Below are 18,778 nucleotides of genomic sequence, written 5' to 3'. Positions count from 1 at the left end.
TGGTCTGGCTTACTTCCTGTCCTCCTGGAAGACTCTGCAGCTGGCCATGAGTCTTCTTTGCATCCTGTTTATCTCAAACCATTGGTATGAATATAATTTTCCTTCAATGTGACACATTCAATGCTTAATCTTCACTTCATATTCACGCTGAGTCCAATAGTAAGTTGTGTTTGTTAAAAGGATTGTTCCTGAATCTCCACACTGGTTGTTTTCACAACAAAGAATTACCGAGGCCATGAAAGTTGCTGCAAACATTGCTAAATGCAATGGGAAATGTTTACCACATGATCTACCAGAGGTATGACAACATTTTTGAACAACTGTATATTCTTATTAACATAGGAGATGCAATTTACAAATGGAATATTTTAACAGTCTATTAAAATGTTTTTAGATCATTCATTAGGAGTAAAAGAAGAAAGTACACCCAATTATGTCAATTATGGACTTGTTCAGGACACCAAATATAAGAAAAGAAAACACTCTAATTTTAATGTATACTTGGTAAATCAGTCTGAAACTACATTTAAGGATTTTATGTTTTTATACATCATGATGGTACCATACTATAAGCACGTAACAATGTCTTCTTGGATTTTTTTCTGTGCTGTGGTGGAGCTTCCCATTGGGCTCATATTTTATCTGCTGGTCAACAAGGGCTTGATGCTCCCTCAGATACTCACTTTCACCATGCCCATTTTGGTTTTGAAATTGAAGGTGACAAGTGAAGGATGGATCTGACTGTGCAGCTAGACGTTTATCGGCTAACAGTTTACAGACCAAGAGTATAGGACAGGGGTGGGCAATTCCAGGCCCCGAGGGCCGGTGTCCTGCAGGTTTTAGATCTCACCTTGGGTCAACACACCTGAATCACATGATTAGTTCGTTACCAGGCCTCTGGAGAACTTCAGGACATGTTGAGGAGCTAATTTAGCCATTTAATTCAGCTGTGTTGGTTCAAGGACACATCTAAAACCTGCAGGGACACCGGCCCTCGAGCCTGGAATTGCCCACCCCTGGTATAGGAATATAGGAGCTTTTGGAGCTGAACTGATTTCACCCAGTGAACAACTGCTAGGAACCACTCGCCAACCAGTGGTTGTATCGAATTCACATTATTGGAGACATCTCAAAAGCAATGTGCACTTGCATCATGTGTGAAATCTCTGTAGGCAAAAGTTTACCACCAGTCCTTTCAACCACCGTTATCGCCCTCTGGTGCCCATTAAAAAAAGAGCCGGTTTAAGACACTTCTATTGGCTTCACTTTTCAGACCAATGTGGCTCTAACTTCCTGTTGTCAGTTTTAATTTCTCACAGAAACTTGGGTGTGTCAGTGTGTTTATCAGCCAGTAGCACTGGAGCCATTGTAGTCCCATTCCTGCTATACAGACTGGCCAGTATGTGGCTGGAGCTGTCTCTGGTTCTTTACATTTAATTTAAAGTTTTTGATCTACCTGCAACTATTTTGTATATAGTAAAATTTAAAGTATTTAGCATATTACATATATTATCTTTGTTTCAGGTGTGATGTTGATGTGGTACAGTGTACAGGTAACACTGTTGGATGAGATGTCTAGAGTTGCCCTGCCAGAGATCATAGAATTGATTTGCAGAAATGTTTCAGGATAATGAAAAATAAATTTCAAAACATGAAATAGAAATGTGCTGACAAAAACACTGGAGGAGGGAGGAAGACAGCAGAAAGAAAATCAGTGTTTGATGTCTAAGAGACAAAAGTGTGCTTAAAAAGCCCAGTTTTCCAATTAGGCATTTGGCGCAGAGAGATTCATGTTCGAAGTCCTTCATTTCGGTTTGTGTGTGCTTTCTGACAGGAAGAAAGAAAAATCGAAATATGCAGAGGGAAACAGCTTGATGAAAGTCTGACGCTTCACAGAGAAAAACAGTGGATTTTTTCTGCAGATGTCCTGTGTTTACAATACACTGAACAGTAGCTTCACAGCCAGTGAAAAGTTATTTAAAACTGCCGTGGTTGTGCAGACTTGTGTTAACTAGAAATATAGACACTGAAGTGATGAAACACACAAGGTGTAAAGACAGTCAAATGAATAAGGGATCAGCACCTTTATGTCTCCTTGAGATAAAAGGGGTGTTAAAACTAAAAAAAAAAAAAACCCTCAGGTATTTGAGTTACAGACTCAAAGACCAAATACGCAATTTTGCCAACATGTAGCCACTTTGGCCCCTACAAGAGATCCTCTACAAGACCCTTATGTTGTCTGAGTACTATCATTTTTGTTCCTTTTATTGATTGTGTTTAATAAACACCTCTTTCATCAATTCAGCTCTATATTGGTTTATCTATAAATCCATCCCACTACCACAACTCCATGAACCTGGTTCTGAAATGCAGATGCAATAGCTTCCTTTTGTTACTTTCACATGCACTGTTTACTCGCCTGTAACCCTGTTCCAATGTGATTGGTCATTAGAGCTACATATAGCTGAATTGAGCTTTGTGAGATAGTGTTATCCTGCTCAAATTAGTCATCAGAAAATTGGTATAATGTAGTAATATAGGGATCGACATGTTCAGCAACAATTTAAATGTGGTCAATTGGTACCAAAGTGTGCCAAGAAAACATTCTCCACACCATTACACCATTACACCATTATATGTTTATATAACCTTATATATAAAACACTGTATAAACTAAGCTTTTAAATAAATAAAAAAATATATATATATATAAATTGTTATTCTCCTGGGCTGGAGCTTCGATGTGTTCATCAAACAAACAATAATGGAAGAAACTTTAATGTAGTTTTTTGTTTTTCTGCTTCTCTGAGAAATCTGCACATTCCATCATCCAGACAACAATACGCTTGATTGTTCATTTAAAAAAAGAAAAATCTATACTGTATGTATAATTGAGGATGGTTTTGTTATGCCTTTTGTTCCACCGAAGGTTTACCCAGAAAGCTTTGGAACAGCCAACAAAAGCTGCCCCACATACATGGGAAGACATGTAACTATAAATTGTGCTGAAAATCAATGGCATGCGTGAGAAATGGGATTCCCTCAAGCATAAACAATGCTGTGAAAAAAGAAAAAAAGAAAAAAGAGGTGACTGAGAAAAAATGTTTTCTCAGCAAAACACAACCTTTAAAGACAATTATATTTGAAAGTTGTGAAAATAATGAAAAGAGAAGATGATAGATTAAATCTGTGCTGCCCGATAAACGTGGGAATTATTCTCTTGTATCAAATGTGTGATTAGGAAACTGTGTCTCTCACATAACAAAGATCCACTGACCTGTTAAATGAGGGCAGAGCGGTGAGGGGGCTTGAAGAGGGGATGAGTATGTGAGTATTAAGTAGGCAACTATGTTTAAGAATTCACTTCAGAGAACAATGTAAGTGGGGAATAGATTCGATGAGAGCTGGAGTCCTACTGAAACAGCCTGTTTTTGTAGGAAGGAGCTTTGCTGTTATCTAGAAAACAACTTTGAGGTTGGTTGTTAAAAATGCCCGAAGAGGACGAACAAGATAAGTTAGGGAAAGTCATCAGACAGTGGAACAATAACAGACTGGACCTGTTTGAAATTAGCCAACCCGACGAGGTGAGGAACACAAAATATCTGTGTTTGTGAAGGTTTCTGTATTTTCTGTCAGTGCCACAGTTTTAGATGTAGTTTCAAAGATAAAAAAATAATAATAAAAAGGTTTTTCTACTTTTAATTATTGGTGCTATTTGATATTATAAGACACAGAAGTGTTACTTTAAAAGCTCATTTAAAAATGACTAATGAACAATTCAGTTAGCCGATCAATAGAAAGTATTTAGATAATCAGTTTTTCAAATTTATTTATATCAAATTCTGGCATTTACTCTTAAATTTAAAGCTTCTTAAATTTCTGGATTTACTGGTTATTATTACAGAAGAATCAACTGCGTACTTTTGGCCTTTACATTTCTGGTCTGATCAGATATTTTGCCACTTGCATATTCTTGTTGCTGTTTTACTTTTTATGTTCCAAAACAGGAAAATTATCTGTTGTAAAATAACTGAAATATTTGTGGTTAATAGGGAAAATGTTTAGTTATGTGTGTGCTATATTATATTCACCCACCAGCCACAGTTTTCAAACCACTGAAATATGAAGTTATTTAGTTAGTATGTAGTTATTCTGTTTACTGAGGTGGCCAGGCTGAGACTTTTCCTTGCACTGGAGGGTTACAGAAATTTTAACTGGAAGTGCTCTTAACTGATCTTTTAGTTTTATCTGTTGAAGCTCTGAAGATAAATACAAATGTAATGAATAGTAGAGGTTCTGCAAAAAAAGGTTCTCACTGATAAATTACTGGTTGAGCCAGTGAACATGTGGACTTTGATAAGACAATCTGTGATGGCAAGAGAATTGCATCTCCAAAACAATGGGTCTTGTGATGCAGTGCTTAGTGCCTACCAACTGGGTAAAGGAATAAGAGATGGGTGAACAGATCCAAAGCTCTGCAAAAGTAGTCTGATGTTGTTTAATCCTGCAAAAGAGCTACTGTAGCCAAAAATACAGAACACACAGAAAGTCTGTGTTTGAAAATAGCCCCAACATTTAAATACAGAAGCTTCCGAGGGCCTGTTTAGCTCACTGGGTTGAGTCTCTGCTTTTAATCATATTGCATTAAGTTACTGTAGAAGCCTGGGTCTGAATCTGCCCTGGGGCCATTTATTGCGTGTCTTCTCCTTGCTCTTGCTCCCAAATTTCCTGTCTTCTCTCCACTGTCCTATCAATTAAAGGCTAAACCCCAAAAGTATATATAAAATACAGAAGCCTCTATTCACTTTCATTATCACTTTGTTCGAGGTCACAGAGGGGCATGGCTGGAGCATATCCCAGCTGTCACCGGGCAGGTGCAGGTGGGGTACACCGTAGAAAGGTTGTACCCCAGGGAAGCTGGAGTATCCAGCCTACACAGGCACAAAAAGAACATGCAAACTCCACAAAGAAAAGCCTCAGGCTGTTAGTAACAGTAATTTCATAATTTCAGTAAAATGATCATTTTCTTTTTTCCCAAATAAATGTCACATATTTGTTTGTTATGAGGTTAGAAAACAACAGAAGACACCACTTAGGGAAATTTTAATGTCTAATTTTATCTGATTACTGACTGGTGATGGAAATTATAGTTGGCTGGAGTCACAGGATACGTGGGTCTTCTTCCATCTTAACAACATGTATTTATATACAATTGCTTGAAATGATGATCTTGGAATCTGCAGTTGTTTTAAAAAAGGCTCTAACAGACCTTCACAGGGTGTGTATATCTACTTTTCCATCGTTCTGAGTATTGGTCAATCCACTGAGTGCTGTCAAACAAATCTTTTTTATGCTTTTCGATGAAAAACTACCAGTCGTACCTGATCATGATTACTAATGAGAAGTTAACAGGCCTTGGACTTGCCAACTTTAAAGACATTGTGGAAACTCCAGCACCGCTTATTAAAATATTTATGTGAATGTAAAAAGAAAATCCAAAATAAATTCAAACTTTGCACCCAATTCTTGTTTTTTAAAGTCATTAAAGATGTATACTGTATAATTATTCCACCCTGGAAAAAAAACAACAGCTTAACAAAATCATTAAAAGCCTAAAATTACCATAAAATTAATTGTACATAAACTTCAGAGCACAACTGTATAGAGGACAGCAGAAACTGTAAATCTTGTCTGCTCATTTAACTTACATTTAGCGTAAGCTGCACTGCCTGTTTCTCTCTGTGGGGCTATAACCAGCTGATCAAAATTCAAATGTTCTCTTAACTCCAAGCTCCAAATCTTAGAAAACAGACTTTTTCCAACTTCAGTTGGAATCCTGTTTTTAGCTTCAGATTTAACGGGTCATTTGTTTTGTTTTAGACACGAGGAGCAGCAGGAACGGTTCTCAGGGACATTCTGAAAGCTTTTTAAATTCCTAAACAGCTCTTTATAAAGACTAAATTGGTCCATTCCTTTTCAAAGTCTATTCACCTTCACAGTTAAGGAAGGACACAGAAGGATAGAAAAGCGTGGTTTTTTTTATACAATAAAAAAAGGTAAATTTAATGAACAGAAAACACAGGACACAGTTCAAAGCTGTCAGGTATAACTGGTTACCCTGCATATACCCAAGCCGCTGGTTCAAACTTTGTCTTAGTTCTTTCATGACTGCAGTAATATTAAAGGCAAACACGCAAAACACTCTAAAAACGTCACGTTTCTTGGCAGAATCTGGAATTTCATGGCGTGATGCGCTTCTACTTCGAGGATCCTGCTGAAGGCAACGTGGCCACGAAGTGTCTGCGCGTCTGCAGCAACTCAGTGACTCGTGAGATCATTGACATGCTGTCAGAGAAATTCAGGCCCGACATGAAAATGCTGACTACTAGTTATGCCCTGTATGAAATCCACAACAACAGGGGTAAGCAATTAACTCAAGAGAAAACAAGTGAAGACACTGCAAGCTTCTAGCTGCTTATTTGCTTTTATAGTGGCATGTGTGGGTAATACTGAAATGTCAGTTTTATCATTATGTTAATATTTTTAAAACAAGATATATTATATAAAGGAGTAATCAAGCACAGCCACGTGCTCTAGTCGCTTATATGATTCAGTAACTAAGCTCTTCTTGCTTTCTATGTTTTGTATGGAAGAAGAACGCAAGCTGGATCTGAATGAGAGACCTTTAGTTGTGCAATTAAACTGGAACTCAGCCAACAGAGAAGGACGCTTTGTGCTCAAGAAAGACAAGGACAGCGTGGAGGTAACTCTAACACCCATCGAACCTGAATTATAACTGTAACGTACTGTCTGACACCCGCGCCATCGTTTTATGTGTTTAACAATAAAGGAAAAGTTCGAGGAGAAAGAGAAAGGAGGCTTCATACAAAACTTTAAGAGGACGCTGTCAAGAAAAGGAAAGAAGAAAGAGAGGAACAGAAACACAGATGACAAAGCTTCAGAGGATGAGAATGGGTAAAACGTTTCATTGTTCGCAGTTTTTACTTCTTATTTGCCAGACTACCAGTGTCACGCCTACCGAACCATCAGAATAACATCCTCTCCTTTTAAATTATTATCCAGGCCAGCTGAAAGTTCACTCAACAATGACAGCATTTGCTTGTCTAACCTTGATGCACAAAAATATTGCACAGAAAAGAAAAGACCGCAGAGGCAGGCTGCTGCAGGTGAGTAATCTTAACACTACAGACTGGATCATAAATGTGTGCCTTACTTGGACACTGTCTGGCATATTTAAATTCTAAATCTAAATCTAATCGTGAACTTTCAGATCAAGCTGGATTACCGATTGCCATTCAGTTCTCTGATAACTGTGAGTATGAAATAAGCATTTTATAGTTTGATACAAGGCATTTGCAGACTCTCTCATAATGTCCTCCTGCCCCCTGCTGGTGTCTTTTACACATTTAGTTGCAGAGCCCTTCCTGTGTGCAGTTATAAATTACACCAACAGCTCCACAGTTCACTTCAAGCTCTCGCCTGCATACGTCCTCTACGCCGCGTGCCGGTTTGCTCTACAACGCCGGTACGGTCAAGACTCTCGAACCACAGAGCGCGCAGACAGCGTAACCTCGATCAGTAACAAAATGGTGTCGATGACAGGGAAGGTCATCCAGGCAAGTGTGTGACAGATTCTGTGACATTTGCAAATATTAACTTCAAGGAAATGTCACTTTATTGTTTCATTTAAATTATGTCTACAGTCAAGGTGGACTTTCAGACACTAACACTTCAGAATCATGTTTGCAGGTGTTCTTTAAGTTTGCACGATGCTCATATGTGGGCTACATTTACCTTTCCAGAGGCAGCAGACCATTGGAGGGGCTCTCGCCTTCTGGATGGCCAACTCCTCTGAGCTGCTAAACTTCCTCAAGCATGACCAAGACCTCAGCCCACTGACACAGCAGAGCCAGCTGGACCTGTCCCACCTGGTGCACAAAGCCTACAGGTAGACACGACACAATCAGACCATAGCCTTCTGTTTGACTTTAGCATGTCATTTTCTTAATTTTTCCACTTTGTTTAATATGATCTAAAGATGTGTTTTTATATGTGGTGATACAAGTAAAAACAAGACCTTTAGAGAAGACTTACTGTGTTTGTCATTATATCTGCTGTTACACAAGTATAAGGACACATTTCTGAAAGTTTTTTCTTCTCCTGGCTCTGTATGATGTCAGTGAGAGGGAATATAGCCCCTGCCCACCTGCTGTTTAAAACTTATGATTATGAAAAGACTTTTTGCATGTCTTATGTATGTTACTCTGATTTGATCTAATCTTATGCATAGTGTATCACCCAAAGTCTAATTGTTATACTTTTTACTCCAGTTGTCTACTACAGTGTCTGCAGAATGAGCTGAGGAAACATTTGCCAACCTTTCTGATTGATCCTGAGCAATATGGTTCCCTGCCAGCTGGTATAGGTGCAGGTTTGGTTATTAAATTAGCATATATATATTTTACTACGTGAACTGTTTTTGGATCCTTGACTTTACTAAATGGTCTATTTTCTGTCTTCCTGTTGCAGAAATGGTGCTTAACACCTTGATGAACACCATGTCTCTGTTACACCGTTGTCAGGTCAACCATGCCCTCACCATCCAGCTCTTCTCTCAGCTCTTCCACTACATCAGCGTCTGGCTTTTCAATCAGCTCATGAGCCCTGAAGCCAGCACCCCAGGCCTGCGCTCCCACTACTGGGGAGCTGCTCTCCGTCAGAGGCTCACAGCCATCGAAGCCTGGGCAGAGAGACAGGGCCTGGAGCTGGCAGCTGACTGCCACCTTGGCCACATCATCCAGGTATGCAACTCTCTGTTTGAATACTGTTAACACAGTAGCACTTTTTTTTACCAAAACTAAAACTTTCTACCTCAAAAATGATTTAAACCTGAACCAGGTTTTATTCTCTCTAATACAAAGAGCTTTCAACAGATGTATTACTGGCTTTAATTTACGGCGCGTTTCATTTGGTTAAAGCCGTTAAAATAGCATTGCCTGGCTGTTTCTAGGCAACCACCCTCCTGACCATGAACAAGTACTCAATGCAGGATGCGAAGGACATCCAGACAACCTGTTTCAAGCTGAACTCACTGCAGCTACACATGCTGCTGGCTGGCTACCTCTATGCAACCAATGAGCCACACATCCCCCCTGTGAGTACCTTCAGTCTGCTCTTCCACTTCCACTCATGCTTGTAAATCCTTGAAAGAAAAGGTCCAACTCTAAAGATCAGTTAGTAAAATTATGTGAAACACATTTTCATGTGACAGAGAAAACAGTACGCTGGCATAAACGTAGGGTTTGCATTTAGTGTGCCTTGCTGAATTAAAAGCTTCACCACAGAAAAGGAGTGCCGCTGTATAGATCTGTGTGAATAATTAATGGTGAATAATATGATAATGAATAATATATAAGAAATACTAAATTGAGCTGTCATATTACTTTATTCGGGAGTTTGAGATAAATGTTTACGCCGGCTATCCATCATGTGCCATCATGCTCGATCAGGTAACAGCTCAGAGAGATACTAATTAATGCTTATTAATGCTAAGTAACATACAACAAAGGCAGAGTGCAGGGCTATAGCTTTTGTTGTACGCCTAAATCAAAAAGTCAAAAGCCACCAACAGTGCAAACACAGCAAAGTCCAGTTTAATGTCTTGAATTGGCTGAAGTAACCCCTTGCAGTCTCAGGAAGCACCCACCATACCCCTAATAATCCATAACTTAAAGCTTTAGGAAAATCTGTGAGTTGAAAATGTGTGGCAGCTTTAGCTCAGGAAGTAGAGAAGGTCATCTGCCAATAGGAAGGTTGATAGTTTGCATCCTAAATTATCCTTGAGCAAGATACTGAATGATACTGAAAGTTGTCTTAACTGGAATAAATATTAGAAAGAAAACACAAATAAAAAAAGAAGTGCTTTTGAATAAGGCAAAGATTTACAACATAAACTGGGGAATTAGCTGAAAACTCTTGTAACAGAATATATTCACACTTTTTAATGCTTCTCAAATCTATGAAAATGGACTCGCTTTTGGAAGCTAGCCTCGAGTGGACATTTGAGGAACTGCAGGGGTTTTTTTGTCCTTCCACAGTGGTGTCGTTGTTGCATTTGTATAAACTAAGTCATCGAAAAGTCCAATAGTTATATCAACACCTCTAAAACGTTCACTGTAAAAACCGCCCCATGGTAACGTTAACTAGGGTATGATTTACTGCATCTAATATTAGATTGTGTTAGTGGTTCGGGCACCTTAGGAAAGACTGAACACCTCATGTGTGAGGTATTTTGAGCATGTTTGACTGGGAGGAGACTGAGCAGCAGATTCGCGACGTGTGAGAGAAGTTTTGCCTGTTGGTTGGCTTGAGAATGTCTGGGTGTAGGCAGTACATGAGAAGAAGAACTGAGCATTGTGAGGCGGACATGCAGCAGAACAGAGGAATAGTTTTAGCTAAGACTTACAAGATTATTAGAAATTTTTTTTACTGTGCATATAAAACAAAGCATTACATCTGTCCAAAAACTAATTTTAACTAAGCAATACTGAATATACAGTATTTTAACTATATTAACTGTAACTGATAAATCTTTAACTTATATTATTGCTGCTGTTCTTTATAACTAGCACCAATACCTGCTCCACTACTATAGTTGCCTGAAGGTAACAGCACTCATTTGCAACTGAGGTCCGAGGTCAGGGTCCTTTTCCAGATTTTGAGTCCCAGCCGATTGGATATCAGTTTCCTGAAGCCTTGCCACATAATGACTAATGGCAATCTACTCTATACAGCACATCGACCTTTTCCTGAAATATTTCAGCTGCGTGATCCGCTGCCTGTCCTCACTGCAGGATTTGATCAATGCTGTAGTGACAGCTGCCGAAGCCTCAGCAGATAACCTGATTCGGAGCGAAGGACAGGACATCCAGCTGCAGGAGAGCCTCGACCTCCACCTGCCCTTCCTGCTGCCGGAGGGAGGATACTCCTGTGAGACTGTGAGAGGAATCCCTCAGGGGTTTAGAGAGTTTTTGGAGCCAATGTGCCAAAAAGGTATGGATTACAAAAATTCAGATTACGGTAAGCGATTGTACATAAACCTAAAATGGGATCTTTGCTTCACCATATTACATCCTTCTCTTACAGGTCTCTGCTCTTTAACACCCCAGCCAAACTCCAAAGGGGACTGGACCATTTATTTCAGCGAATCTGCTCCTTCTGTAGAGAGTACATATTTGGTAAACAAAAACAAAAAAGAAACACATGGCCCAAGATGTGCTGAAATATGATTTTACTTTGACTTAAGGGTGCATAATTTCTTCTTTGACAGGCAGCACACAGGCAGCCAGAGATTATGACGATCACACTGAACAAACCTTTGAACAGTGGGATGGGGGTCAGCATTGTAGCTGCCAAGGTGACCGTTCGTTTATTCCTGACTATTTCTGTTATTTCTTAGTTTTTAGCATTTTAGTATTCACTACTACAGATGTCAAAAAAATGTGCAAACCATTCAGTAAATGAACAGCCTGCCTCATATTTTGCTGCAGGGAGCTGGGCAGTGTACCCTCGGGATCTATATTAAATCCATCGTCAAGGGAGGACCGGCTGAAATGGTGAGAATAAACACAGTTTAGGTCCATCTTTGAAAAAGAGGAGCAGAATTTTCAATGAACTGCGCAAGTATGCACTTAATCAAACTGTGTCTCTTTACTCTGTCCAGAATGGCCAGTTAACTGCTGGAGATCAGCTGCTCAGTGTGGATGGTCAAAGCCTGGTTGGTCTCAGCCAAGAAAGGTAGCTACTGCACACCAGCCAGGGAAATGTTTAGCATTTCTTATCTTTTCTTTTTGAAAGCAGGACGGTGGTTAGTCTAAGCTGAAAACTGCAGGAGAGATCATAAGTGAATAAGAATAACCCTGACTTATTCTCTTTTACAATTAGTGAAACTGATATTCCCATCATGATATGACATCATGTAACATCTGGGATACCCTTACTTTTAATCTATGATCTCATCACAACCTCTGTAGGCTGCACACGCCCACAGATGGTGATTATAATAAATGCATACTTTCTGTATGTTTGCTTTGTGTACTATATGCTTATTTAAGTACTGTTCTTTTCATTCAAAAGCACAGATATGATCCTTTCCTCCTTCAACACATGCATATCAGCCTCACTTCTGAAAAATAACAATAATAACAAGAGTACTTAGACAGTGCAACTCCCCCGAAGGAAAAGGCTACACTAAAACTTTGATGTTTTTAATCACACTGTTTTTATTACAAAATGATGACATCAGCAGTTTTTATAGATCATTTGTGCTGATGTCATTATTGTTAAAATGGAAATCTAGTATAGTATTTTAATCTTTTTGTCCCATTGTAAAGTCATATAATGTCATATTGAAATAACGGTTTGGCCTCCAGTGATTAATTTATTGCTTTAAAATCTCGAGATAAAGAAAACTAAAGCTTTTTCCCAATTTGTGTGATCCTGACTTCTGACCTCTGACCTTGAAGCATTACATACCAAAATTGTGTATTTTATCATGTTTTCCCATATTATGGGAGCAGAATAGACTGAAATCTTTGGCCTCTACAGTCTATAAAAACTTATGCTTCATGCAGTGTGTGATTTTCCAAAACTTTTTATTGCATCTCTGTGACAGTGTAGGGCGTAGTCTTGAAAACATAAATAATAAAGTGTGTTGCTCTCTCTGTACCCTTTAATATGATACATTATACTGAATTTCATGAACTATTTGTCTTCTTCCCCCCCCCCCCCAAAACTGCAATGTAACTATTAGACACACAGCACAGGTTAGCTGGTTGAGAGTAGCATGCTTTTAACTTTACAAATGCCAAAATTTAAGAGTGTTTTAGCCAAGTTTAAGTATTTAGTAATTACGAAACAATCTCTAAACTGTGACATTAAAGAAAAGTAACCTTATTAATCTTACACTGGTTTAGGGCAGCAGCGATCATGATGCAAACTGGCCCCATTGTGACCTTACAGGTTGCAAAATTTGCAGCGAGTTACCACGGCCTAGAAGCCCTGCTGAGAGAATCCACCCCAGAGAAGACTACAGGCAAGCACCAGTACACTCAAATCAAACCTCTGCTTTTTTTCCCATTACTTTCTACCTTCTTTAACCTGACAAAGACCTTTTCTTGCCTCATAAGGGGAGAGAGACCACGCTATGCCAAACAATAAAGCCTGCATAAAGTACAGCACAGAGGACCACAGTCCCTCAGAGCAGCTCCATGGAGGCAGTCGAAGGAAGAAACAGCAGATAATGCAGAGGAACAGACAATTTTATCGCTCCAACCCCAACATGGCCGGTGGGCGCTCTTCTCCTGTTGTCACTTTTTGTTGCTGAGCGCTAACCGCACATACTTCTTACTGTTAAATATGCATAACATTGGAGAGCGAGTCATAATAACAGCTGCAGTACTTTTATTTTCTTCTTATTATAGCAGACTTTTGCCTGGAGGATGGCGATAAACTTGTTGACCCTTTCACAGGAAACAGCACCGCTTCTGTGTCCACTAAAAATCTTTGCTCTGATGTGAGATTATTATTAATATTATCGTTGTTGACCAATGTTTTTAACACATTTTCAGTGACTTGTCATGATCTTATACGGGCCATATACATTTAAATATTTAAGGATTCAGCGTAACACTTTTTCTTTCTTGTGGTCAGAAATTCCACTGGGAATACTTGACACTACCGAACCCTAGATCCCAGGACAGGAATGTATCTGAACCTAGTAAACCACAGCAAACTTTCCAAGTGTCTTTGAAACCTTTAGCTGGACAGAGCTCCAATAGATCTCTAAACATCATGGTAAGTTTTGGTGTACCAAGACGTTAAAAGAAATACATAAGCAAAGTCATAATAGTACAGCTAGAAAGAATTACATTAAAATCTCTTTATTTACCCCCCTCTAGCGCCAAGCCCTCTCTCAGGAGAACTTGTGTACAGACAGTGGACGCCCCCTGCTGGACAAAAGTCAGAGCAAGTGGACACAGAAGGATCAGGGTGCAAAGCAAACTGAGAACTACTGCACGTCTTTCCCTATCCGCTCTTGTCTTTCTACTCATGACATCCTCTCTGGTAACAGCTCCCCCACAAATCAGCAGCAGGTCAGCCGTGTAAGCAGTGCCGGTGTTTGGAGAACCCCTTTTTCACAACACTCAACATCCACACCTTCAATCCAGCCGATACGCATCGACATCCCCCTAACAAGAGCAGCGAGCCACCAGTCAAATCCTCCACTCACTACCTTCCAGCAGAGTTCTTCGTCGCTGGCAGTGAAGATGAGCCGAACTCTTCAAATCAATGGACACAAGCAGAATCCTCAAAGCCAAGCTAGTAGTACTTCTGCATGTCCAGTATCTCCAACTAAGAAGCTACTTCAGCCCTCACTTTCATCACAAAAATTCAACATGCACAGAGATCAAGCAGCAAAACCTCAAGTGAGTATCACTCCAACAAAGCATGTTTCCTTCCAAGAACCTCCCTGTTCACAGAAAAAGAGCACAGGTCCAATGAAACAGAAAGACCCTCTGGAGATGTCTGATCCATGGAAGAGGGAAGCCCAGGAGAAGCTGGAGAAGCAGCAAAGGCTTGAAGCGGTGGAGTTCCTGCAGCAGGAGATGCAAGAGCTTCAGGCTAAAGCTAAGCGCACGGCGGAGGAGAACGACCGACTCCGAAAGCTCAACCTGGAGTGGCAGTTTCAGAAGAGGCTGCAGGAAATTCAGCAGAGAGGAGATGACGAGGATGAAGATAAGGATTTGGACATGATGGTGATGATACAGCAGCTAGAGAACAGCATGTCACAGGCCAAGGTTAAAGAGAAAACACAATGAAAACTTATCTTTCTGAGCCTGTTTTTTGTGTATGCTGTTCATACACTGTTAATACACAACACTGTTGGAACCTCTTCCGATTCCTATTTAGGTCACACAGCTCGTCTAATTGAAAGCTGAACACAGTGACGCCCAAAAGTTTTTGTGGTATTAAGTAAAGTGTATTAAAGGGAGCCTAGTATGGTAATTTATTCTAGGACTTTAGTAGAGAGTGTTAAGAAACAAATCATCTTTAAATTATTTGTTTACATACACTCTTCATGTACCTAAATAAGTATAATAAATAATATTTATTAATAGTAAAATGGGGCTTTTAATGATGATTTCTTTGATTGGTTCTTTTTCCAGGGGGGAATGATTCAAAATACAAGAATTCGATGGACTTTATTTTGAGTTTCTCTAAACCACACGGTTTATATACCGAAGTTTACATACAGCCTCGAGTATACATAGACTCTTAAGTTTTGCTGATGATTCCAAGGCCTATTAACTTCTCATTCGTCATCATGGTTGACTACAACTAGAATTTTCTCTTTGTCAGTATAAAAGGGATTTGATTGACGGCACTCGTTGGATTGATCAACGTGAAAGTCTAAAGAACTCAGTGAAGATTTAAGGAGAACTGTAGCTTTACATATGTTGGCAGGTCTTTTGGAGCCATTTCTAAGCAACTATAGAGACCAAGATCATCAGTTCAAACAAATGTTAATGAGTAAAAGAAAGATGTGTCACCACCTTGGTCTGGACAAAGACCTAAATTGTCATATTTGGATGAAAGGAAACTGGTTAAGAAAGCACCAAGGCTCAACCCTGCCATGAACTGGAAACTGCTGGAACACCAGCGTCACTATCCACAGTGAAGCCAATTTTACATCCCTATGGATGTAAATTTCACCTCAAATCAACAGCTAGATGTTTGAAGCTTGAACAAAACTGGGTGTTCCAACAGGACAATGATCCCATATACACATAAAAATGGTTTTGGAAAGGATAACTTAGGCTAACATTACGCTTCTGGAATGGCCTTCCCATTCCCTGATCTCAACCCCATTGAAAATCTGTGGATTAGGCTTAAAAGCCAGGTTTGTGCCAGGAAGCCAGCCAGTTTCAATGAACTCTACCTATTCTGCCAAGAAGAGAGGTCAGATATGCAGCCAGATTCATGCCAGAAACGTATTGACTGAACGTGTATGGTCAAGGTGCGACTTGCTACTGGACATTTCAATTCAAATTCAATCTTGCGCACCCAATTCTTGATGTTTTAAGTCAATAAAGACGTTTGCTGTACAATCATTCTACCCTTGGAAGAAGAACATTCCAAAGAAAAAGAAATTATTAAAGAAAACATTAAAGGGTCAAAATTACCAAGACGTTCATGTCCATAATGAACCTAACCATAACTAACATATCTAACCATAGCTGTACATGCATACTTCTGTAATGACAAATTTACGTGTGGATACAACTAAAAAACACCCAATAATTTGCATTATTGTCTTTTATTTACTGGTTCAGAACAACACAAGAAGCTCTGGTGGGAAGGACAAAACGGAAAAGCAGACGGGAATTCACCTCTCCAAAAAGGAAGATGAAGAAAAGAGAGGTAATCCTTAATTCACACATTAAAGAAAAGTGAATGTTATTGTGTCAGTTTTGTTTATTCAGAAATGTGTGCATATCAGCTATGTCATTTGATTCTAACTGGGAATATGTCCATGTTTTTGGCAGCTCAGCGATTAAGTGGATTAGCTCATGATGTTCATCAAGCAGCATCAAAAGAGTGAGTTTACACTTTTTTGGCACACAAAGCAGAACATTAATCTAATTCAGGGGTGGGGGAACTTGAGGCCTCAAGGGCCGGTTTCCTGCAGCTTTAAGATATGTCCTTGATCCAACACAGCTCATTTAAATGGCTAAATTACCTACTCAACGTGTCATGAAGTTCTCCAGAGGCCTGGTAATGAACTAATCATTTGATTAGGTGTGTTGACCCAGGTGATATCTAAAACCTTCTGGACACCGGCCCTTGAGGCCTGGAATTCCCCATCCCTGATCTAATTTAACAGGCAGCTACTAATGCCACATTTCTTCTCAAGAAGACTTAATGATACATCTGCACACAGTGGTGCAAAAAAAAAAGAAGAACGGAATAATATCCCTGAGTAAAATAAATCTATAAAGTAAAGTCCCCTTTATAAATACATTCTAAAACAGCACAGGATGTTTGTTTCACCCGTATGTGATATAATTCAGGTATCTCTGATGTGATGGTTGTATTTGCAGAAACCAGGAGGAGAAAATGAAGAGAGCATCGGCTCCTGAGAAGCTAACATTCAAGGAGCGCCAGCGTCTTTTTTCCTTGGCGTCCAGTTCATAAACAGAAAGCTCAGAAGACAAAAATGTTTAAATTTTTAAAAAAAAAATGTAATTATTTCCTAGCATCATGACAGCATCTATTGTCTGTGAAGGTTCTCAGTCATCCAGGTCATCGTAGTCAAAGGAGCTTGCAAAGAAAAGCGTCTGGACTTCTTTAAGTTACTTGAAGACGTTTCACCTCTCATCCGAGAGGCTTCTTCAGTTCTAAGGTCAAATGGTGGAGAGTCCCAGATATAAACCTAGTGGGAGTGAACTCACCTGAAACTCTGGCTGATTGGGACCCACACCCAGTTCCACACCTTGGCTCAGGCGATTAGAGGATCATCAGGGGGTCCTTTTGTCCCTCTGTGGGGGGACACTCCCACTAGGTTTATATCTGGGACTCTCCACCATTTGACCTTAGAACTGAAGAAGCCTCTCGGATGAGAGGTGAAACGTCTTCAAGTAACTTAAAGAAGTCCAGACGCTTTTCTTTGCAAGCTCCTTTGACGACAGCATCTATTAATCACATGTCCCAAGGGCAAAAAGTGGGTAATTTTAACACAATATTGTTCAGCACTGTTGTTCCTTCTTGTATTTTCCTATTAATAGGTAATAAAATGTTCATTCAGGAGTAGTTAAGGCACTTCTTACATCATTTTCTTATTAACAGTAACTGTTTGCTGCTTCTTTTAGTGGAAGCAGTTAATTAATGTTACTTAATGCGCTGATAAAACTGCACCACTGCCTTCTCTTGTTCGTGAGTTTCAATTGAACCTTGTCGCAGTCTACGGATCTCGTTGATCGCGTCAATCCCAGAAATCTTCCTGGTCTTCACCAGGTAGCAGGCCAGCATTGTCCCTGTTCTCCCATGACCATGCATGCAGTGAACTGCCACACCCTGTAGAAAACAATACAATCATTATTTGAGTCAGTTATCTATAAAGTATCCCTGAATATTTAGGGGGTTATGGAGTATTTCTCCTAGGCTTGCTGTTCCCAGAAGGGATAAATTATATTACTAATGCTATGTAATACATTTTAAAAATAATCTATTATTCCCCCCCCCCTCTTTGGGCTCTTGGAAGAGTGCAACACTTAGCTATGTTAGGGGAAAACCTGCGAAAGAAGACGTTTGTTTACAGAAATGAAACTTAATGTCAAATGTTTTAAGTTACAGTACTGAGCTAGCATACAACTGTTAAATGCATAACCATCCATCATGCACAGCCTGTCACCATCTGAGATCTTACCTCACCCTTGGAGTTGGCCTCTTCCACAATAGAGAGGAATCTATCAATCTGATTGGGTGAAGGAGGAGTAAAGTCAACTATCTTGATGTGGTGAAGCTGTAACTCTGGGCATGAGTCATGGTTGGGTGGTTTCCTCTCACAGAGGCAAACCAGGTGCTTGATGCCATTGTCCACCATATATAGGTATTCACATGGCATCCGGGGCATTGCCAGTCCAGCCAGTTTGCCTGGCTCCACCCAGGAGAAGTTGTGTGGAGCAAAGGAGGCCAT

General features: G+C 39.7%; 2 protein-coding genes and 1 long non-coding RNA gene across 3 annotated transcripts in view; 1 reads left to right on the top strand and 2 right to left on the bottom strand.

The window, feature by feature from the left end:
• Positions 1–7,929, bottom strand: part of LOC146495996 (uncharacterized) — a 20,887-nt gene extending 12,958 nt beyond the window's left edge. Inside the window, exon 1 of the long non-coding RNA XR_014871115.1 lies at positions 7,816–7,929. This is a non-coding gene — a long non-coding RNA (uncharacterized LOC146495996). The remainder of the gene's footprint in view (positions 1–7,815) is intronic.
• afdnb (afadin, adherens junction formation factor b) overlaps positions 1–17,358 on the top strand; it is a 17,391-nt gene extending 33 nt beyond the window's left edge. The window contains 25 exon segments of the mRNA XM_085142919.1: positions 2–84; positions 181–298; positions 6,229–6,421; positions 6,654–6,763; positions 6,851–6,975; positions 7,084–7,187; positions 7,292–7,333; positions 7,432–7,637; positions 7,824–7,969; positions 8,352–8,452; positions 8,551–8,822; positions 9,032–9,175; positions 10,875–11,073; positions 11,167–11,258; positions 11,351–11,437; positions 11,571–11,636; positions 11,744–11,817; positions 12,996–13,114; positions 13,209–13,367; positions 13,503–13,594; positions 13,732–13,875; positions 13,980–14,879; positions 16,416–16,503; positions 16,629–16,680; positions 17,184–17,358. Of these exon segments, the coding sequence (XP_084999045.1) occupies positions 2–84; positions 181–298; positions 6,229–6,421; positions 6,654–6,763; positions 6,851–6,975; positions 7,084–7,187; positions 7,292–7,333; positions 7,432–7,637; positions 7,824–7,969; positions 8,352–8,452; positions 8,551–8,822; positions 9,032–9,175; positions 10,875–11,073; positions 11,167–11,258; positions 11,351–11,437; positions 11,571–11,636; positions 11,744–11,817; positions 12,996–13,114; positions 13,209–13,367; positions 13,503–13,594; positions 13,732–13,875; positions 13,980–14,879; positions 16,416–16,503; positions 16,629–16,680; positions 17,184–17,277 (3,810 nt within the window). The 3' untranslated portion in view covers positions 17,278–17,358.
• Positions 16,384–18,778, bottom strand: dusp23b (dual specificity phosphatase 23b). Its single transcript, XM_085142927.1, has 2 exons — positions 18,509–18,778; positions 16,384–18,156 (listed from the first exon to the last, which is right to left on the bottom strand). The coding sequence occupies exons 1-2, from the start codon at positions 18,776–18,778 to the stop codon at positions 17,971–17,973; spliced, it is 456 nt and encodes a 151-aa protein (XP_084999053.1). The 3' UTR covers positions 16,384–17,970.

This window comes from Neolamprologus multifasciatus, chromosome 19, assembly GCF_963576455.1.
Source record: "Neolamprologus multifasciatus chromosome 19, fNeoMul1.2, whole genome shotgun sequence".
NCBI classification, from domain to species: Eukaryota; Metazoa; Chordata; class Actinopteri; order Cichliformes; family Cichlidae; genus Neolamprologus; species Neolamprologus multifasciatus.
The sequence above is the reverse complement of the archived record's forward strand: the minus strand, read 5'-3'. Positions and strand labels throughout refer to the sequence as shown.

Excerpts from the sequence above, each read along its gene's own strand:
- dusp23b (XM_085142927.1), bottom strand. The coding sequence starts at position 18,778 with ATGGCCTCCTTTGCTCCACACAACTTCTCCTGGGTGGAGCCAGGCAAA. Across the intron at positions 18,157-18,508 it reads AGGCCAACTCCAAGGGTGAG|GGTGTGGCAGTTCACTGCAT; the intron begins GTAAGATCTCAG and ends TGTTTTCTACAG.